Here is a 23,150-nt window from a genome sequence, read left to right as displayed (position 1 = left end):
GGAATTATTTTTATGTTCACATATAGTAGATACTGTTAAAAGGTTTTCCTCCCAAGTGGTTCCCACCAACAAAGTATGAGAGAGTTCTGGTTGCTACAGATTTTGGTTAGCACTTAGTATTTACCTAGTTTGGCAAGGCAATTTAGTTTTTAAAATTTATAATAGTCATATATTATGACTGAATTATCTGACATCTTCTGTTCAGCAGCTCATTTTTATTTATCTCATCATATTGTTGCATGTATAATAGTTTGTTTATAATCACCAATAATTTATTGGTGATTGGTTGTGTCTGTTGGATTAGCATATCATATTTTATTTGTCCATTTTACTTTTAATTGACACGGAATTGTTTCCAGTTTTTGGCCATCATGAAAACTGTTTCAATAAATATTTATGTAAAAGCATATTGTTATACACAAGAATGCATTTCTGTAAGGGACAGATAGATGTGGTATTGAAAATCCCATGGACGGAGGAGCCTGGTGGGCTGCAGTCCATGGGGTTGCGAAGAGTTGGACACGACTGAGCGACTTCACTTTCACTTCTCACTTTCATGCATTGGAGGAGGAAATGGCAACCCACTCCAGTGTTCTTGCCTGGAGAATCCCAAGGACGGTGGAGCCTGGTGGGCTGCCGTTTATGGGGTTGCACAGAGTCGGACACGACTGAAGTGACTTAGCAGCATGATTAAATAACGCCAAACTCTTTTTCAAGTTGACTGTAAGCTGTTTATGATTACCAGCATTGTGACAGTTGCTGTTATTCTATATTCTCATCAACAACTAGCATTGTCAGATTTAGAAATTTAAACTAGTATGGGTATAGGTATACAGGTATTTCATTTTGAACTTTTCATAAAGTTGAACTTCTTTTCATATGCCTATTCCCATTCTGACTTCCTTTTTCGGAGGAAAATGTCCCATACATGTCCTTTGCACACTTTTCTATTGAGTTCTGTCTCTTTAAAATTTACATTAGAGTTCATTAAACGTCCTGCAGTCATGAAATTAAATGACGGTTGCTTCTCTTGGAAGGAAAGCTATGATAAACCTGCTGCTGCTGCTGCTAAGTTGCTTCAGTTGTGTCCGATTCTGTGCAACCCCATAGACAGCAGCCCACCAGGCTCCCCTGTCCCTGGGATTCTCCAGGCAAGAACACTGGAGTGGGATGACATTTCCTTCTCCAATTCATGAAAGTGAAAAGTGAAAGTGAAGTCGCTCAGACATTTCCGACTCTTAGCGACCCCATGGACTGCAGGCTTCTAGGCTCCTCCATCCATGGGATTTTCCAGGCAAGAGTACTGGAGTGGGGTGCCATTGCCCCCCACTCCAGTGTAAAACACTCCTTAGTGTAAAACACTAAGATCAACATTCAAAAAACTAAGATCGTGGCATCTGGTCCCATCACTTCATGGCAAATAGATGGGGAAACAATGCAAATGGCGACAAATTTTATTTTCTTGGGCTCCAAAATCGCTGCAGATGGTGACTGCAGCCATGAAATTGAAAGACGCTTACTCCTTGGAAGAAAAGCCATGATCAACCTAGACAGCATATTAAAAGCAGAGACGTTACTCTGCCGACAAAGATTCGTCTAGTCAAAGCTATGGTTTTTCCAGTAGTCATGTATGGATGTGAGAGTTGTATCATAAAGAAAGCTGAGCAGTAAAGAATTGATGCTTTGAACTTTGCCATTGGAGAAAACTCTTTAGAGTCTCTTGGACAGGAAGGAGATCAAACCAGTCAATCTGAAAAGACACCAACCCTGAATATTCATTGGAAGGACTGACGCTGAAGCTGAAGCTCCAATACTTTGGCCACCTGATGAGAAGAGCTGACTCATTAGAAAAGACCCTGATGCTGGGAAAGATTGAAGGCAAAAGGAGAAGGGGATGGCAGAGGAAGATGGTTAGATAGCATCACCCATTCAATGGACATGAATATGAAAAAACTCTGAGAGACAGTGAAGGACAAGGGAGCCTGGTGTGCTGCAGTCCACAGAGTCACAAAGAGTCAGACATGACTTAGTGACTGAACTACAACAAAATGTTCTATGAATCTTTTCTGTTTTATGTGTTGAAAATGTCATCTTTCACTTTATGGCTTCCTTTTCCTTGTTGCTGTTGTTCAGTCACTCAGTCATGTCCAGCTCTTTGCGACCGCATGGACAGCAGCACGCCAGACTTCCCTGTCCTTCACCATATCCCAAAGTTTGCTCAAACTCATGTCCACTGAGTCGGTGATGCCATCAAACCACCTCGTCCTCTGTTGTCCCCTTCTCCTCCTGCCTTCAGTCTTTCCCAGCATCGGGGTCTTTTCTAATGAGTCACCTCTTCACATCAGGTGGCCAAAGGATTGGATCTTCAGCTTCAGCATCAGTCCTTTCAATGAATATTCAGGATTGATTTCCTCTAAGGTTGACTGGCTTGATCTCCTTGCAGTCTGAGGGACTCTCAAGAGTCTTCTCCAACACCACAGTTCAAAAGCATCAATTCTTTGATGCTCAGACTTCTTTACGGTCCAACTCTCACATCCATACATGACTACTGGAAAAACCATAGCTTTGACTATACAAACCTTTGTTGGCAAAGTAATGTCTCTGCTTTTTAATATGCTACATTTTCTTTGTAGTATCTTTTAATAAAAAGAAGTTCTTTTTCTTAGCGCAGTTGAATTTATCACATTTTCCTTTTTGGTTTACATCTTAGATTTTTCATCCAGGAAAACATTCCCAATCCTTAAATTATGAAAATATTTTTGCTTTTCATGTTTAGAACTATAATACACCTGGAATTGAGTTTTGTGTATACTATGAGAAATGAAGCCAATATGTTTTTATTCCATATGAATACCCAATTGTTTCAACAAGAATTTTTGAAAACCCTATTATTTTCCCATTACTCTCTAGTGTACCTTTATTATAAAACAAGTGTTTATATGTGCTTGAGTCACTTGTAGACTTTTTGTCTATACCTTTAATGTTACACTTTTTATAAAATTTGTTACCTAGGAGAGTAAGTCCTTTCACATGGTTCTTATTCGAGAGTATCTTGGGGACTTCCCTGGTGGAACAGTGGATAAGAATCTACCTGACAATGCAAGGGACACAGGTTGGATCCCTGGTCCGGGAAGATTCCACACGCCAAGGAGCAACTGAACCTGTGCTCTAGGGCCCACGAGCCACAACTACTGAGCCCGCATACCGCAAGTACTGAAGCCTGCATGCTCTAGAGCCATCAGGCCACAACTAAGGAGCCCTTGTGCCACAACTACTAAAGCTTGAATGCCCTAGAGCCAGCAAACTGCAACTAATGAGCCCACATGCTGCAGTTACCAACGCTCATGCACCTAGAGCCTGTGCTCTCCCACAAGAGAAGCCACCATGATAAGCCCATACACCAAAACTAGAGAGTAGTCCCCACTCTCCGCCTCTAGAGAAAACCCATGCACAGCAACGAAGACACAGTGCAGCCAAAAATAAAAATAAGTAAATGAAATCTTTTAAAAAGAGTATCTTGGATTTGCTCCGGAGCGGCGGAGAGCTCTCGCGGTCGGGCCCTGGATGCTGGAGTGGCGGCGCTATGAGGTCCCTCGGCCGCCTGCTGCTGCTTCTCCTGCTGGTGCTCCCCGCCACCCTCCTGCTCTGAGGCGGCCCAGGAGGCTCATTGGCAGTGGCTCAGGATCTTACAGAAGATGAAGAAACAGTGGAAGATTCTATAATTGAAGATGAAGACGATGAAGCAGAGGTGGAAGAAGATGAACCAACAGATTTGGCTGAAGATAAAGAGGAAGATGATGTATCAGGTGAACCTGAAGCTTCACCAAGTGCAGATACAACCATCCTATTTGTGAAAGAAGATTTTCCAGCAAATAACATTGTGAAGTTCCTGGTAGGCTTTACAAACAAGGGTACAGAAGATTTTATCGTCGAGTCTCTCGACGCCTCATTCCAGTTACCCTCAGGATTACCAGTTTTATATTCAGAATTTCACCGCTCTTCCTCTGAACACGGTCATGCCGCCCCAGAGATAGGCAACCTTTGAGTACTCCTTCATCCCCGCAGAGCCCATGGGCGGCCGGCCCTTCGGTCTGGTCATCAACCTGAACTACAAGGATTTGAACGGCAATGTTTTCCAAGATGCTGTCTTCAATCAAACAGTTACAATTATCAAGAGAGAAGATGGGTTAGATGGAGAAACCATATTTATGTACATGTTCCTGGCTGGTCTCGGGCTGCTGGTTGTCGTCTGCCTTCATCAGCTTCTGGAATCTAGAAAGCGCAAGAGGCCCATTCAGAAGGTAGAGATGGGAACCTCAAGTCAAAACGACGTTGACATGAGCTGGATTCCTCAGGAAACTCTGAACCAGATCAATAAAGCTTCACCAAGAAGGTTGCCCAGGAAACGGGCACAGAAGAGATCAGTGGGATCTGATGAGGAAATGTTCCTTTGTGCAACAATTCGGTCTTTACTTAACCCGCCCTAATGTTTTTCGGCCTGATGGGAATTAGTGCAGAGAAGCCGTATAACCACAGAAGTCGGTTACTACTCATGTGTGGACTGAGCAATCAGAGTCTGTGGTGATCACAGTGCTGAAAATGCACTGCATTTATTTTTCTAAAGTAACAAATTTGTTTTTTTTTAAACCATTAAAATCTATGTATGTGAAAAAAAAAAAAAAAGAGTATCTTGGTTATGCCTATGCTTTAGCAGTTTTATATAAACTTTAGTATTACCTTAATAAGTTCCTGGAAAAAATAAAATTAAAAAAAAACCAACTTTTGAGATTTTGACTGAAATTGCAAAGAACCTATAAATCAAAATTTGGGTAAAACTTATATACTTAGAATATGGGCTCTTATTATGCATAAACAGCTCTCTCTCCAATTGTTTGGGTCTTAATATCGCACAGCAAAATTTATAGGTTATATGTATCTTTGTTAAATTTATCCACAAGTATTTAATGCATTTTAGTACTATTATAAATGGCATCATTAAAAAATATGTAATTTTTGAAATGTGTGCGGCTGGTATATACTTTTTGCTTTTGATTATTTTTGTTATCCAATAATCTTGCTAAGCTCTTATTAATTTGATAATTACTAGGTGATTTAAAATTTTGTATGTAGATAATTGTGTCATCTACAAATATTCAAAGTTCTGTTTCTTCCTTTCCAAATCTTATACTTTACATTTCTTTTTCTTATCATACTGAAATGCCTAAGACTTCCAAGAATGTTGGATAGAAATGGTTCCTTCTTAGAAATGCTTTACCATTAAATATGATCATTGCTGTAGGATTTTATAAATAAGAGTAAGGAAATTTCTTGTGATTTCATTTCAGAAGAATCTTTTAAATCTAGAATAAAATTTTTATCTTATCAAATACTGTATTGAGATGATCATATGCTTTTTTTCCTTTAAGCTATGAATGTGGTGAATTACACTGATGGATTTTTAAATGTTAAACCAATATTAATTCCTTGATATAAACTCAACTTTCTTACAATGTATTGTCTCTATTGTTATTGAATTTTAATATTTTATTGAGGATTTCTCCATCTATGTTTCCAAGTGAGATTGACTTGTAAAGTTTATTTCTCATACTGTTGTAGTCAGATTTTGATATCAGGATAAGTCTAGCCTCATAAAATGTTTTATGGTATACCCACTTTTCTTGTTCTGTTTTTGTCCTTATGTGTTTGGCATATATCACTAGTGAAACCATATGGGCCTGGAATTATCTTTGACAAAAGATTTTTAAATTACTCATTTCTTTAATAAAAGCTTCCAATTTTCATTTTTCTCTTTTTAAAATGTTAATTTTTCCATTTTATATTAATTTTCAAATCTTTCAAAATTTAAAATTGGCATAAAGTTACATACAATCTGCAAGAATTATCTTTTTAAATAGCTTTGAAAGTGTACATGTCAGTGGTTTTTAGCGTATTCACAGATATGAGCAACCATCACCACAGTTAACTTTAGAACTACCTCAAGAAGAAACTCTGTATCCTTTGACTTGTCCCTAACACTTGTCTGTCCCAGTCCTTGTTATTGCTATTCAGTGGACAAGTCATATCTGACTCTTCAGACTGTGGACTGTAGCATGCCAGGCTCTTCTGTCCTCCTCTATCTCCCAGAATTTACTCAAATTCATGTCCATTGAGTCAGTGATGCTATCTAATCATCTCATCCTCTGCCGCCCCATTCTTTTGCCTTTCAGTCCAATCTCCCAGTCTTAGGCAACAACTAATGTATTTCATGTCTTTATAGATTTCTCCATTCTGGACTTTTATGCGAGTGGAATCACAAAGAGTGTGGTATTTTGTAACTGGCTTGTTTCATTTAGTATAATGGTTTCAAGATTCATCCACAATGCTGCATGCACCAGTAGTTCGTTCCCTTTTGTGGTTGAAAAATGTTCTACTGTATGAATATATCACATTCTGCTTAGTTATTTGCCCACTGTTGGATATTTGGGTTGTTTCCACTTGCTGACTATTATGAATAGTCAGGGTTTGAAGTTTCAGAGTTTGAAATATATCTTAATTTCTCTTGGGTGTATATATATCTAGAGGTAGAATTGCCAGGTCATTTGGTAAGAGTATGTTTAAACTTCTGCTGCTGAGTCACTTCAGTCATGTCCGACTCTGTGCGACCCCATAGACGGCAGCCCACCAGGCTCCCCCGTCCCTGGGATTCTCCAGGCAAGAACACTGGAGTGGGTTGCCATTTCCTTCTCCAATGCATGAAAGTGAAAAGTCAAAGTGAAGTCGCTCAGTCGTGTCCGACCCTCAGCGACCCCATGGACTGCAGCCTACCAGGCTCCTCCACCCATGGGATTTTCCAGGCAAGAGTACTGGAGTGGGGTGCCATTAAACTTCTGAGTTACTACCAAACCATTTTCCAAAGTGTCAGGACTATTTTATATTCCTATCAGTAGGGTTCTGGTTTCTTGATGTCCTTGCCAACAGTTGTCATCTGACTTTTTGATTCTAGCCATCCTAATGAGTATAAAGTAAAGATCTCACTGGTTTTGATCTGCATTTCTCTGATGACTAATAATGTCATGCATCTTCCTATGTGCTTTTTGACCATTTATATATTTGACTCATTTCTTTGGAGAAATTAGTATTCAAATTCCTTGACCAATTTTTAATTGGGTTATTTGTCTATTATTTTGAGTTGTAATTCTTTACATATTTCATATACAAATCCCTTAACAGATAGATCATTTGCAAATATTTTCTCCCGTTCTGTGGGTTGACTTTTTACTTTCTTGATTATGTTCTTCAAAACACAAATATTTTTAATTTTGGTAAAGTCCAATCATCTGCTTTTTTTTTTTCTTTTGTGGTTCACATTTTTGGTGTCATATCTGCGAATCCTTTTCAAAGTCCAAGGCCATGAAGATTTACCACTTCTAAGTTTTTTAGTTTTAGCTTTATATATATGTCTTTGATTCATATTGAATTAATTTTGATATGGTATGAGGTAAGGGTCCAACTTCATTCTTTTGAATGTGGCTATCCAGTCATCCCTACACTATTTATTGAAGACCCTCTTAAAACAGTCATGATACCCTTATCAAAAATCAGTTGACCATTGATGTAATAGGTTTATTTCTAGACTCTTAGTTCTATTCATTGATCTGTATGTCTATCCTTGTGCCAATCAATACCACACTATCTTGATTTCTGTTGATTTGTAGTAAATTTTGAAAATGGGAAGTGAGAATCTGCTTACTTTATTCTTATTCTTCAGGAGTATTTTGTCTATTCTGGGTTTCTTGAAATTCCATATGAATTATAGAATCAATTGTCAATTTGTACAAAGAAGTCTGCTGGGATTTCTAATAAGGATTGTATTGAATCTACAGATCAAATTGGGGAGTACCACCATTTTACCAATGGTAAGTTTTTCCACTCATAAATTTTGGATGCACTCCCATTTATTCAGATCATTGTTAATTTCATTCAGTAATGTTTTACAGTTTTTGGAGCTGAAGATGTCACTGCTATTATTAAATTTATTTGTAAGTACTTTACTGTTTTGGATGTGACTGTGATATTGTTTCCTTAATTTTAAAATTATTCCAAATGTAAAAACTATAATTTATTTGTATATTGATCATGTATCCTGCATCTAGAAGAACTCATTAGTTAATTTTAATTGTTTGTTTGGCCATGCCGCAGCTTATAGAATTCTAGTTCCTTAACCAGGTATTGAACCTGGGCCACCACAGTGAGAGGACCAAGTTTGAACCATTAGACTGCCAGGGAGTTCCCTAGTTTTAATACTTTTTGGTGGGTTTCTTAGGAGTTTATGTACATAACATTATGTCATTTGCAAACAGAGATTTACCTTTTCCTTTCCAAACTGGTTGCCTTTCTTTTTCTGCCTAATTGCTATTTTTAGACCCTCCAGTACAAAACTGAATAGAAGCAGCAAGAAAATTTTATCTTGTTCCTGACATCAAAGGGAAAGCATTCAGTTGCCTGCTAAGTTGATGTTAGTGGGTTTTTCATAAATGTCCCTTATCAAGTTGAATCCCCTCTATTATTAGTTTTTTAAGCATTTTTATCATGAAAAGATGTTGGATTTTGCAAAGTGCTTTTTCTAAATCTATTGAGATGATCATCATTTTTTATTCTACTGATATGAGATATAATAAATTACATTGATATTAAGATGTTAAAGTACTTTGCATCCCTGGGATAAACCCCACTTGGTAACTGTTATGGGCTGAATTGTCTCTCCCTACCAAAAAATTCGTATGTTGAAGCCCTAACTCCCAGACCTCTCAATGTGACTGAATTTAGTGATAGGGCCATTAAAGAGATAATTAAAATGAGGTAATCCAATCTGACTAGCGTCCCTAAGGAAGGGCAGATTAGGACATTGTTTAAGCCATCCAGTTTGTGATGTTATGTAATGGCAGTCTTATGAAACGAATGCACTCAAGGCATAAAATTCTTTTTATATGTTACTAGATTACTAGTAACTGTAGGTTTCAGAATGCTTCTAAGGAAATTCTTTTTCAAGTTAGTTGAAATGGTTTTTTATTAATTTTTTATCATTAATGGATATTGAATTTTTCAAATTCTTTTTATCTGTTGTGATAATCACATTTTTTCAGTCTACTGATAAGACAAATAGTACTGACTTTTGAATATTAGAACAACCTTGCATGTATTATCTCCGCTTGGTCATGATGCATTATACCTTTTACATAGTGCTGTTGATACTATATAATATGTATGTAATATATAATGTATATGTAATATGTATATAATTATTATGGACTGAATGTTTTTGTACCCACCAGATTCATATGCTGGAACTCTGATCCCAGTGTGATGGTATTGGGAGGTGGAACCTTTCGAAGGTAATTAGGTCATGAAGGTAGCACCCTCACAAATGAGATTAGTGCCTTTACAAAAAAATACTAGAGAGCTAGCTAAATCTCTTTCCTCCATGTTAGGACTTAGACTTCCAGTCTCCAGAACAATAAGAAATAAGTTTATAAGCCACCCAATCTACAGTATTTTACTATAGCAGCATGAGCTGACTAATTCTTAAGCTCATGAGTAGACTCTCTTTATTCCACTCTAATAACAATAATAGGAGCCAACTGCCAATATTAGGCTGTAAGATTTGTTAGTTATATGGTAAAGACTCTAATGAAATCAATGTATCAATATAGGTATACCTCATTTCGGGCTTTCCCAGTGGCTCAGTGGTAAAGACTTCACCTACAATATTGGAGCCATAGGAGTTCGACCCCTGGGTTGGGAAGATCCCCTGGGAGAGGGCACAGCAACCCACTCCAATATTCTTGCCTGAAGAATCCCATGGAAGAGGAGCCTGGCAGGCTACAGTCCATGGGGTCACAGAGTTGGACACGACTGAAGCGATTTAGCACAACACAGCATACCTCACTTTATTGCACTTCACTTTATTGCACTTCAATATTACGGCTTTTGTAAAGTAAATTGAAGGTTTGTGACAACTTTGCATCCAGCAAGACTCCTGATACCATTTTTCAAAAGCATCTGCTCATTTTGAGTCTCTGTGTCACATTTTGGTAATTCTCACAATATTTTAAATATTTTCATTATTATTGTATTTGTTATGGTAATCTGTGGCCAGTGCTCTTTGATGTTATTATGATTCATTGAAGGCTGAGAGGATGGTTAGCATCAGTTCAGTTCAGTTGTTTAGTCATATCCAACTCTTTTTGACCCCATGAACCGCAGCACACCAGGCCTCCCTGTCCATCACCAACTCCTGGAGTCCACCCAAACCCATGTCCATTGAGCCGGTGATGCCATCCAACCTTCTCATCCTCTGTCGTCCCCTTCTCCTCCTCAGTCTTTCCCAGCATCAGGGTTTTTTCAAATGAGTCAGCTCTTCGCATCACGTGGCCAAAGTATTGGAGTTTCAGCTTCAACATCAGTCCTTCCAGTGAACACCCAGGACTGATCTCCTTTAGGATGGACTGGTTGGATCTCCTTGCAGTCCAAGGGACTCTCAAGAGTCTTCTCCAACAAGCATTAAAGATTTTTTTAATTAAGTTATCTATATTGGAATTTTTAGACATAATTCTATTGCACACTCTATTTAGACTACAGTATAACACAAACATAATTTTTATATGCACTGGGAAGCCAAAAACTATACAAGACCCACTCTATTGTGATATTTGTATTATTCCAACTGAACCCATAATATCTCTGAGGTATGCCTGTACTGTATTAGAAGTATTATTTCAAAGCAGCATACTTCCCTGGTGGTCCAGTGGTTAAGATGCTGCCTTTCAATGCAGGGGGCACAGGCTCAGTCCCTGGTTGGGGAGCTAAGATCCCACATGCCCTGTGGTGCAGAGCAAATGGTGCTAGAAAACTTGAATACCTCTTTGCAAAAACAGCAACAACAGCTGACCATACCTTGTTCCATATACAAAGATTAAGTCAAAATGGATCACAGACCTAAGTGTAAAACCTAAAAAGAATTTCGGAAAAAAAAACAACAACAACAGCATACTTTCTACCTCTTACATTTGAATCCATTTATTACCAGCATCATTTTCAAACAAATTTGGAATTCTAAAGAATATTACCTGTGTGACTGTCTTTGCAGAGGAAATAGTCATTTTTTCCATTTGTTTTGCTTCAGGTAGAATCATCATGTTTTTTGACATAGCCATTCTGCTTTGGTTTGCACCAGCATATCCTCCTTTCATTAGAGCTCCTTTTCCTGGACCAACAAAGCTAATAGACTTCCTTGGCCCTAAGCCAACGTTTCTATGTCAGGAAAAGAAAATATAACACAGAAGATCCAGGATTGAAGAAATATTAGCCAACAGATTAAAAAAAAAAAAAGCAAACTTTCACTTAGAAACATGGAAACAATCTGATCATATAAACAAGAAAAAAAATAGTAGCCACTTGAGAGCTCATTATATGTAAGCATAGTTCTAGAATGTTTACAAGCACTGTGTCATTTTTTCCTCACAATAATTCTAAGAGGTTGCTATAACATTATTTTATTTAAACCATAAAGGCTTAGAGGGAAGCATTCCTACTAGAGTTGAAATTTGAAACCCAGACAGTCAGATCAAAAGTCTACACATTTCTCTGGGTCTGTTTCCTTATCTGTAAGATGGGGGTAGTAATAGTATCTTATATGTTACTGGCTTCCCAGGTGGCTCAGTGATAAAGAATTCACCTGCCATTGCAGGAGACATGGGTTCAATCCCTGGGTCAGGAAGATCCCCTGGAGGAGGAAATGGCAACCCACTCCAGTATTCTTGCCAGGACAATCCCATGGACAGAGGAACCTGGTGGACTACAGTCCAAGGGGTTGCAAAGAGTCAGACATGAGTGAGCAACTGAACACACACACATAGGTTATTATGAGGATTAAATGTATTCATTTCTATATTATGGTTAGGAAATGCCTGACACATAGTAATCATAAATAGGTGTAGACTGCAGTTATGTAGGCAGAGTGAAGCATGAGTAATAAAACCTGGGAAAGAATATCATGTTCCTGCCTGAACAATTACATAATAGATTTTAATAAGAAGAGAAAATATAATAAAAATATTTGCATCCAGGAGAAGAAGTATGATTTCACTTTTGGATCAATTCTCGAAATTCCTTAAGACAAAAATCTAGTCATTCTTTCATTCTAGTACTCTAATTGTGCTGCAGGCTTCTTTAAAATAAGAACGATTGCCCCTTAAATGATAAAAAGGCAGTGTGTTTCCAAAGAAAACATTTCAAACAATACTTTTACTTTCCAAATCATAACAAGATCAGACAAGAATACAATACTTGAAAATGACCACAATCTGCTTTTCACATTTTATTTTTCTTCATAGAATTTATTACTGACACTTTGTATGTTGTCGTATGCTCCTCTCCTAGAACGTAAGCATCTTTAGGGCAAGAACTTCGTCTTGTTCATTGCTGTATCACTAGTACACAAAACAGTACCTAGTATATCGTGGGCACTGTTGTTTAGTTGCTAAGTCTTGTTCGACTCTTTTGCATCCCCATGAACTGTAGCCTGTCAGGCTCCTCTGTCCATGGGATTTTTCCAGGCAAGAATACTGGAGTGGGTTGCCATTTCCTCCTCCAGGGGATCTTCCTGACCCAGGGATTAAACCCTCATCTCCTATGTCTTCTGCATTGGCAGACAGGTTCTCACCACTAGTACCACCCGGGAAGCCCTTAACTGATGTGCTTGCTCAGTCGCACATCAATTCCTCTGCCAGTGGCAAATCCCAGTGCTTTTCCATGTGGTCCCCTCCTCTTGGTATTGATAAGTGATAAACCATTTTTTGAATGGCAATGATATCCTGATCTGTTGTCCTTACTGTTCCTGAAATTTTCTATTAATACACTGCATTTAACTCAGCCTGTGTGGGTAAGTGAAGCTAGAGAAAAAACATCTAACCATGATGCCAGGTCTCATTTTAAATTACAGATTGTTAAAGTTGGTCCTTAATGTGACAGCAACCACACTGCATTACCTTGGTTAATTTTTAATACCCCTTCTAAAGTCATCATTTCACACTTCTTGAATATCAACATTTCCTCTCCTGTGTTTACCTTCCGCTAACTAAATGAGAAAGCTGAAGCAATCAGGTAACTTTCAAATACTCCCACTGTTACATCTGTGCACTTGCCTCTCTCTGTGTGTCTATATTCCCTATTTCTCCCATTACTCTGAATGAGTTATCCATGATTCTTGCTTAGGTCAATTCCTCTACATGTGTTCTAGATTCCATTCCTTTTTGCCTATTTACGGACATTGCTCTAGTCATTCTCTCATGCATCATAAGCTTCTCTCTACTGGATGACTTCCCTGGTGACTCAGAAGGTAAAGCGTCTGTCTACAATGCGAGAGACCTGGGTTTGATCCCTGGGTTGGGAAGATTCCCTGGAGAAGGAAATGGCAACCCACTCCAGTACTCTTGCCTTGAAAATCTCATGGACGGAGGAGCTTGGTGCAGGCTACTGTCCATGAGGTTGCAAAGAGTTGGGCACGACTGAGCTACTTCAAACCTAATTCTCTTGCTGTCCTCCCCGTTTTTGTCAAAGGTAATGTTTTTCTTCCAGTTGTTCAGGTGAAAAAAACTTCAAAATGTATCCTGAATCTAATCATTGGTCATCACTCTTTGTTGCCACTATCATGATCCAAACACTATCCTCTCTCTTGAATTACTGCAGAAGCCTTCTAATTGATCTTCTCACTTAACCTAAATTCCCTTAAGTCTATTCTTCACATGGTAACCAGAGTGATCCTTAAAAACACAAGTTAGATCATATCACTACTCTGTTTCTCATCTCATTCAGAGTAAAAACCTAAAATCTTACTATAACCTAAAAAGTCCTACATGCATCTAGATTGAGCTCTGACTTCATGATCAATACTTTCTCCCTTGTTTACTCTGCTTCAGTCACAGTGTCATCCTTGATATTTTTCACACATGCCAGGCCTTTGCAGTTGCTATTTCCTCTGCCTGAAATGTTCTTCCCACACATGTACATGTTTAGCATCCTTTCTGTCTCCAGGTCGTAAAGCCACATTCTTAATGTGGACTTCTTCAGCTCCCCTATCTAAAATGTCAAATACCCCTCAAATACTTCATATCCCCTTGCTTAATTTTTCTCCTTAGTACTTCTAACATATTTTTACTTATCTAATTTATGAATTAGATGTTCCCCACCTAACCCTCCAGCCCTGAGAATCTAAGTTCCACAAGTTTAGGGACTTTGTGCTCTTTTGTTGCCTGCTGTATCCCTGCTGCTGCTGCTGCTGCAAAGTCACTTCAGTTGTGTCCGACTCTGTAAGACCCCATAGACGGAAACCTACCAGGCTCCCCCGTCCCTGGGATTAGTGCCTACAGTAGTATCCAATACACAGTAGCTGTATAATAAAAAAATTGCTGAATGAATTCCCAAATCATTATATCCAATTCAAAACATTCTCTCAATCTTCATATTCAAATGCTTACCAGTCTAATTGGATAGCTCCAGCTAAATGTCTTCTAGACATCTCAAGCTAAATAAATACATAATGAAATCATATCACATTTACTCATAAACCAGCCCTTCCTCTTTTATTCCCTACAGGGACCAAATAGAAACAAATTAGCAATGATGTTGCTTATACCAATTAGGTAGTTACTGTGATCTAATGAGAATCCTCAGTAAACTCTCCCAATTTTCAGACTGTAAGTTTTATGGGAAGGAGCCATATTTTATGTCTACCACGAAAGCCCCAACTCTTAGTACTCTGCCTGATACAGTGGGAAATTTGACACAAAAAATACCAGTAAATTTAAAAAATTGAAATAAATACTTGTAGTCAACTATGTTAGAAATGTATGGTACATATCTATCCTAGCTGTGTTAGAAAACAGATACTTTTAATACAGGCAAATTAGTGGGCAATGAATAGGATGACATTCAGGAGATATTCACTTTGAAAGTTTTGCCTGAAAAATAATCATGATACAAGAGGTATGTAGCTGTAGGTTCCTGAGTTTCTGAAGCAGAGACCTAATCTATTTTGTTCTCCCCTATGTCTTCAGTGTCTACAGCAGTAACCGGAAAATATAACACATTCTATATAATTGGTATCTATATAATGAACACCTGATGATCACTTCTATGAAAAAAGAGACTAATGACATTAAAGCACGCAACACATACATAAATCTCACAATGAAATAACCGCAGGAGGAAAGGAGGAGTGGCTTAAGAAAAAGTGTCTTTATTAGTCTCTTTTTATTTTAATGAGATGAAGGTAGAAATTTCAATCTAAACCAAATCAATTTCTTTCATTTATCCAACTGTTATTTATAAAATTACTGTGCATAAGGCTACATGCTGGCAGGGATACAATATGAATCAGATATGGGCCCTAAGGAGTTGACAGTCTTAATAAGAGAAAAAATATATATATGATTACAATGCAAGTACAAAATTGTATTTGCCTCAAAAGACTTACACTTAAGATATAACGAAAGTTGCGGTAAAGATTACTTTGGGTGAGAGGAGTAAGCAGAGAAATCATGAAGGTGGCATTTGAGTCAGGCATGAATGCAGGTCAAATTCAAAAGAAGTGTGTGTGGTGTGTATGTAAGTGTGTTTGTGTCTAATGAAGCTGCAGGTGAGGAGGGATGAGGGTATTGGAGCAGGACAGGAAATACACCCTGAGCAAAGCTCACTGTGAACAATAAAAGTAGAAAAGCAGGTGGTATATACAGAGAATCTTACATGATTTGGTTAGATGCATGAAGGAAAATAAGCTTTGAAAAAATAAAATGACCAGGCTAAGTCTTTGAAATTTACTAAGCAAGCAAGAGAGTGCCTTTGAGAGAGAAGAGTAAGCTACTCAAAACTATATTTCAGAGAAATTCAGCTATATACAGAACACACTAGAAGCAAGAAGACTGTTAGTTACAATGCTATGGAAATAGGCAAGGTGAGAAGTAATCAAAGCTTAACCTGGGGTGGGGAAATGTAGAAATAAAACAAATCCTAGATAAAGCATGTTTTAAGCATATCTTTTTATTTTCTGTAATTTAATGTTTTGACATCTAGGAATTTGCTGCACCTGAAGGGACTGCACCTTCCAGAGCTAATCAATTTTTATGCATAGTAAGGGACTTGCCTACAAGTACACCATTTATATTGGCTTCCCAGGTGAAGAACCTGGCTGCCAATGCAGGAGACATAAGAGACTCAGGTTCCATTCCTGAGTCCAAAAGATACCCTGGAGGAGGGCATGGCAATGTACTCCAATATTCTTGCCTGGAGAATCCCATGGACAGAGGAGCCTGGCAGGCTAAAGTCCATAGGGTTGCACAGATGGACGTGACTGAAGCGACTTACCATGCACACATCATTTATATGCAAACCAATCAATCCAGAGTCCATACCCTCAACCTCCTCCTTCAGCAGGCTCTCAGAGACCTCACTCTCTGGGTCACTATCCACTTGCAGCAATCAGTGCAAGGACAGGAACCAGAAACCTAGGGATAGGCCCAATACCCAGAACCTTTAAAATTATTCAAACAAGCTATTCCTACATCTGCTTATTCTGGTTTGTCCATTCCTTGCCATGGAAACCACAATAAAGCTTCTTGCCCGGGTTTTCCTCTTGCTGGTTCTACATCCTGCCTGGCCCTGGTGCCTCTTCATGTACCCCTCTATGTGGTTCAGCATGCCATGCCTCCTGGTTTTAGGGATCTATGAGTATTTAAAAACAAACTAACTTCGTCCTTTATGTTAGTTCTTTCTGTGTCTGTTTCTTAACCATACTCGATTAAAACAGTCCAAATACCCTTAAAACACAACAGACACAGAACTAATGCTTGCATGCATGCTAAGTCGCTTGCCATGTCTGACTCTTTGCAACCCTATGAACTGTAGGCCACCAGGCTCCTGTGTCCATGGGATTCTCCAGCCAAGAATACTAGAGTGTGTTGCCATGCACTCCTCCAGGGAATCTTCCTGACACAAGGATTGAACTTGTGTCTCTCATGTCTCCTGCACTGGCAGGCAGGTTCTTTACTGCTAGCGCCACCTGGGAAGCCCTGCAGAATAGGACTTTGTAACTGATAATAACCATCCTGATTAACATTTAAACTTCAAACTACTTCCACTTACTTTTGTAATTCAATTTTTTTTACTTATTTCACCCTTTAAAAATGGAAATATAATTGACCTACAACACTGTTGGTTCTAGGAGCACAATATTGCGATTCAGCATTTCTATACATTACAAATGATAACCACCCTAATTCAAATCTTATAATAACTTATTAGATATTTAATTGCCATGTTTTACATGTGAACAAACTTAGGTCAATTTAAATCCCCAAACTCATCCAATAACTCACAGACTATGTGTTCCTCAGCAAGTCTCTTAATCTGTTTCCTTCCTTGTACATAAATTAAGGTTAATAATAGTACTGGCCTCATAAAGTTAAGGGCATGATTAAATTAGCCTTCATTTCTAAAGCACAATAAAAAGTTAAATTGTAGACATGTTCAATTTTAGATATTATGAGTGCTAATCTGGTGGAGTTGTTTGGTAGCAGTTGAAAATCAAGAGGAAAGTGAATTTCAAGGAACAGAAGTGAGAACTAAAGATACAGATTTGAGAAACTTTCATGGAGATGATAATAAATGAACTGAGTTCCAAAATAAAAACCTAGAGCTACAAAGAGAGGGTAATGGGCCAAGGAGAGAAACTGGAAGTAGAAAGTAAAACTAGAAAAAAGGCACCTAGCCCAGTAATAAGTGAACCAGTTCAAGGTTGGTTCAGGGTTAAAGAGGGGAAGATTGATATTGTTAAATGCTGTGAGGTAAAAAGAAAGCTCACTGAATTTGGTGACTTTTGAAACCGTTAGGTTACTCATTATTGACCTCTCAGTAATTTTCATACAGCAATGGAGACAATAGAATGCAAAGGTTAAAGAGTAAACACAGATACTTGTGGTTTATGGTCTGACATATAAAGGCTGCAAAAGACATCGATCCAGTACTCACAAGAAAAAGGCTTAGCAAACTGAAAATCAGTGGGTCTTCTTAGACCCATCAGAGAATTGAGGTTACATGCAAACCCCTGTACCGAAAGAGATGTATGAATAACAGAATCACAACTTACTGACACTGCCACTAGAGCTAACAAGTGGAAGGAAAACCTAACAGGCAACAGCTTAATTGCTGAAAAATGAGTGTAAACTAATTCAAAAGAGAAAAAAATTGCTGGGGGCCCAGCCTTAGAGGGGCCCCCACACTTATCAAGTTTTACCTTTAGGAGCTCCAGCAAGCTCCCAGGATGAAGGTCAGAGTAAAACTCCCTGACAGTTTCAGCAGGGGGACAGGAAGTAACCATTCTGAAATATAAACAATGTTTAGTTATCCTTAACAGAGGCCTGCCCTCAAGGAAAACCATTTTACCAGAGCCTAAGCAACATGGGGAAAGGGAAATACCTTACTTGAAGTCCACCTAACCTTCTTGTTCTACCTAAAAAAAAAAAAATTCTGAAAATTACTTATGAAGGTCATGGCCCAGGGAAAAAGGCCCACTAAAAGATTAAGACCTAATCATAGGATTAAGGTACACTTCTCTCTGCCTTCCCATTCTCACCCAGCACATCTTACCACATCAACAGAGCTTCTGTATAATAACAGGGAATTACAATGGGAAGAACTGCAAGGCTCAGATTCTAAGCAGGAGTCTCTAGGGAAACCTAAAAACCAGAGGAGACAAAAAACCAGGACACCAGAGGAAAATAAAGTCTCGGAAACCTACAACTACAGTAAACAGCCTGATTCCTAAGCAAATAAACACAAAACTTCACACTAAGTGCTTACTTATCTCAGTTTATATTACCTGATGCAACATATTTAGCTTTCAACAAAATACATGGCATAAAGCAGTCTGAAGAAAGAAGCAATAGAGCCGCAACAGATAATGGCAGAGATTTTGGAATTAAGACTGGGAATTTAAAATAATTATGATTAATATGCTAAAGATCCTAATGTGAAAAGTGAATAACAAACAAGAACAGATAAAAACTACTCTCTTCTCCCACCCAAATCAAAAGGAAATGAATAAACTGGGCAAAGAAGTGAGATAAAAGCATTGAAGAAAGCACTAGTGCTTTTTGTTTTTTTTCGCCCCAGTGGAACTGTCCTATACAGCCAATCTCCAAACTATGATTTTTTGACTTTATAATGTTGTGAATGTAATACAGTTCATTAGAAATCCTACTTTGAATTTCTTTTCCTGGGCCAACAATATAAAATGATACTCCCACAGCTCCCAGTCAATCGTGCAATCACAAGGGGAGGCAACAAATACAACCATTCTGTACCCAATCATTTAATTTTCAGTACAGTAGTCAATCAACTATATGAGATATTCAACACTTTATTATAAAATAACTTTGTGTTAGACGGTTTAGTCTAACTATGGGCTAATGTAAGTGTTCAGAGCATGTTTAAGGTAGGCTATGCTAAGTATGCTTCTCTGTTGGCTCTGATGGTTAACAATCTGCCTGCAATGCAGGAGACTGGGGTTTGATCCCTGGGTCAGGAAGATCCCCTGGAGAAGGGAATGGCTACTCACTCCAATATTCTTGCCTGGAGAATTCCATGGACAGAGGAGCCTGGGGGGCTACAGCCTATAGGGTCACCAAGAGTCAGACGCGACTGAAGCAACTTAGCACGTGTGCCCATGATGTTTGGTAGGCTCAGTGTATTAAGTCCATTTTCTACTTAATGATATTTTCAACTTATGATGGGTTTACTGGGACATAACCTCATGGTAAACTGAGGAAAATCTATATTGTTAAGCCAATAGGAAAGACCCAATATAGGAAAAACTGGAGTGGGAAAGTGAAAAATTGATAAATACATGTTTCATGAGATCCTTTCTGAGATCAGTATTAAATCCTAAACTGAGAAAGATAAGAAATAATATATTAGGTCAAACCAATGGTTGTAAACTTTAGTATGTATGAAATTTTGTTTTTAATTAGATAATATGGCTACCTCAAAAAGTGAAGGTTATACTACTTCCTATTTCCCACCCCAGTTCAGTTCAGTCACTCGGTTATGTCTGACTCTTTGTGACCCCATGGATTGCAGCACACCAGGCTTCCCTGTCCATCATCAATTTCCAGAGCTTGCTCAAACTCATGTTCATCGAGTCAAGTCAGTGTCCATCTCCCACCCTACTCTTTCCTTAATAGGTAATCTCCCATGAATGTGTCATTGTTTCAGAAATCCCCAAGGGAATTTTTCTAACACTCTCTCAGGTACTATGAGAGTTTTATGACTTTTTAAGAATTTACATGAAGTCAACTTAATTTTACTTTGAGATTTCCATACCAACAAGTAAAAAAAAACCAGACAAGAGGAGCAGTAACCAATGTTACTAAAGTATATATTACACTCATTTGTTTGCTGTCAGCAAATATTTATCATCTTCCGTCTAGGCAACAGCAGTGAACAAAACAAAAACCTCTGCCTTCATGGAGTACATCATAGCTTGGATGAAAACAGATTAACAAAAAAGTATATAATGTACCAAACAGAATAAACTTTTTGAAGAATAATAAAGCAAGTTGAGGAACTGGAAGTACTGGGAAGAGTTTATTATTTTATGTTGGGTAGTTAGAGAAGGACTCTTTGATAGGTGACAGCTGAAGAAAACAAATGAATTATGAAATGACTAAGGGTACAATATTCCAAAGAACAGTAAATGCTGTTGAAAGGCCTTGAAGTGGGAAAAGGTGCTTGATATTGTTGTGGAACAATACAGAGTATAACTAGCCAAGGGGAAGCATCCAAGGTGAGATCCTGTGTGGCCTACAGAGGATGAGCTATTACTCTGAGTGAAATGGGAAGAATCAGAGACTTTTGAGAAGAGCCACAGTGAATGAAGGTGATAGTAAAGAGAGCATTTAGGAGTTTACTGCAATGTGACAGTTACTGACACTGGAGTGGTGGTCTGGACTTATTTTGCATGCAGAGATGGTAGAAACTACTGGTAGACGGGGGTACTGAGATGTCAAAGGTAAACTAAAGTTTTTTTACTGAGTAACTGGAAGAATGGAAATTGTCATTTACTGAAATGGGAAACTGCAGATTTGATTAGAGAGGAAAATAAGTTCAGTTTTAAATATGAATTTTGAGATGCCAATTAACTTCTAAGTGCAGCTATCTGATTTTAAGCCTGTTTTCTTGGGAGAGGTATTGGCTGGACAGATAAACTTGTAAACTGTGAGCAAATGGGTAATTTTTAAAGGCAAAAAACAAGAGTGAAGAGAAAATGTTGTAAGACTGACTGACCCCATCAACACTCCAATATTTAGATATGGGAGAGACTGAAGACGTAACAGCAAAATATTTTGAAAAGGAATAGGCATAAAGCAAGAGGAGAATTAGGAGACAGTAGTGTCCCAGAAACCAAACGAAGTGATTCAAAACTCAGGAAGTGGTAAATTAGATCAAAGCTGCTGATGGGTGAGTTAAGAAACAGAAATGGCCATTACACTTGGCTGGACAGTTATTGCTGACCACACAAGCTGTTTTTAGTGGAGTAGTAGGATGGACAAACCCTGGTGGTTCAGATGGTAAAGAATCTGCCTGCAATGCAGACCTGGGTTTGATCCCTGGGTTGGGAAGATCCCCTAAAGAAGGGAATGGCTACCCACTCCAGTATTATTGGCTGTAAAATTCCACTGTACAGAGGAGCCTGGTGGCTACAATCCATAGGATGGTGAAGAGTCGGACACGACTGAATAACTAACACTTTCACGTTTCAGAATGGACAAAAACCTGAGTACCATATCCGAGACAAAAAAGATTCTCTCCCAACACCTTTGAAAGAAGTTCTGCTCAAGAAAGATTAGCTGAGCTGGAAGAGATAGCAGAGGGGAGATGCTGAGGGTTTGAGGAGAGAGAACAAAAGTGATCTGGAAGTGTGGGAGAATGAATCAATTAGGAAATTTTAGTGGAATAGATAGACTAAGCGACCATTTGAAGTTTTAAGTGAGACAAACTGTAAAGCTGTGGGCTTCTGTCCAGCCCTTAATCCAACTGCTGCAGAACAGAAGGTTGTAAGCTGGAATGAGTTTTAAGGCAGGACGGTATGAGAAGGCGTAAAAAAACCTCGACTACAGAGCATAGTAATGTTCAGTCTGATAGCTCACAGAAGCTGAGAGATGGAACATCTGGGTACAGCTCGAAGGTAACAAGTTGGAGAGAAATAAACCACCACACCAGGAGTGCCAGAAGGAACGGCGGTTCTAAAAAAACGAGGTCTTTTCTCAAAAGAGGTTTGGAAAAGGCTGTACTGTGCCAAGGAAGGAGACACTGCCACCTCGGAGGTTACAAGGTTGCTGACTCCACACAGATGAAGCGATAAGTTCTAAAAGGGTTCCCTCCAGGACCCAAGGGGATGGACTAAAGTTTTAGCATCCGAACTTACACCCCGACGTTCGGCTGCCTGCGGCCGTTTACTGGAGAGATGGGCATGGTGGCGACTGGCTGCGGAATGGTCAACCACCCTTTTTCCTCGCTGCTTCTGAAGCCCCTGTACCCCAAAGCCGGCGTTAGCGGCTCTGGCCAAGGCACGGGAATGTTTGCCGGGCGTCATGGAGACGGTGGAGCCCTGGCTCAACAAGCGGCCGCGCGGTTGGCTGGCGGCTGGAGGCCGAGGAGGAGGGAGGAGGCGGAGGGGAGGGCAGAGGGTTGGTGGAGCAAGAGGAAGCTCCGGACGACGACTAGAAGAAGGAGGCGGGCGGCCCGGGCCTCAGGCCCCTCCCAGGCTCTGAGTCTCCCGGGCTGCAGGCGGATGGATGGGGCTTCTTCAGGCGGTGGCGGCAGCAGCGGAGGTGGCGGCGGCGGCAGCAGCAGCGGCTGTAAGTGCAGCCTCCATAAACCATCTCTCCTCTCCTAGTCCTGTTCGGGATAAGGGGCTACCGACGTGTCCTCGGTCCCCTTTCTCTCCTTCCCCTCCCCCACCGCAGAGTACCGCCCGGAAGACCCTTCACTTCCGGGGAGGAGCTAAGAGAGCGCGCCCAGCGGGCTGCCCCTCCTGG

The 23,150-nt window shown here is 39.3% G+C and overlaps 2 protein-coding genes and 1 pseudogene across 9 annotated transcripts in view; 2 read left to right on the top strand and 1 right to left on the bottom strand.

Moving 5' to 3' along the window:
• Window positions 1-22,705, bottom strand: part of DNAI4 (dynein axonemal intermediate chain 4) — a 118,049-nt gene extending 95,344 nt beyond the window's left edge. Inside the window, 3 exon segments of the mRNA XM_025288503.3 lie at window positions 11,127-11,310; window positions 22,538-22,654; window positions 22,656-22,705. Coding sequence (XP_025144288.3) covers window positions 11,127-11,310; window positions 22,538-22,654; window positions 22,656-22,705 — 351 coding nt within the window.
• LOC102393777 lies at window positions 3,584-4,500 on the top strand (annotated as a pseudogene).
• The window catches only part of MIER1 (MIER1 transcriptional regulator), a 71,780-nt gene continuing 71,317 nt past the window's right edge, over window positions 22,688-23,150 (top strand). For all 8 annotated transcript variants that reach the window (XM_025288506.3, XM_025288508.3, XM_025288505.3 and 5 more), the window contains exon 1: window positions 22,688-22,970. In XM_025288506.3, the coding sequence (XP_025144291.3) occupies window positions 22,688-22,970 (283 nt within the window). The remainder of the gene's footprint in view (window positions 22,971-23,150) is intronic.

This window comes from Bubalus bubalis, chromosome 6 (genome assembly GCF_019923935.1).
Source record: "Bubalus bubalis isolate 160015118507 breed Murrah chromosome 6, NDDB_SH_1, whole genome shotgun sequence".
Lineage (NCBI taxonomy): Eukaryota > Metazoa > Chordata > Mammalia > Artiodactyla > Bovidae > Bubalus > Bubalus bubalis.
This window is presented reverse-complemented; position numbering and strand designations above follow the sequence as displayed.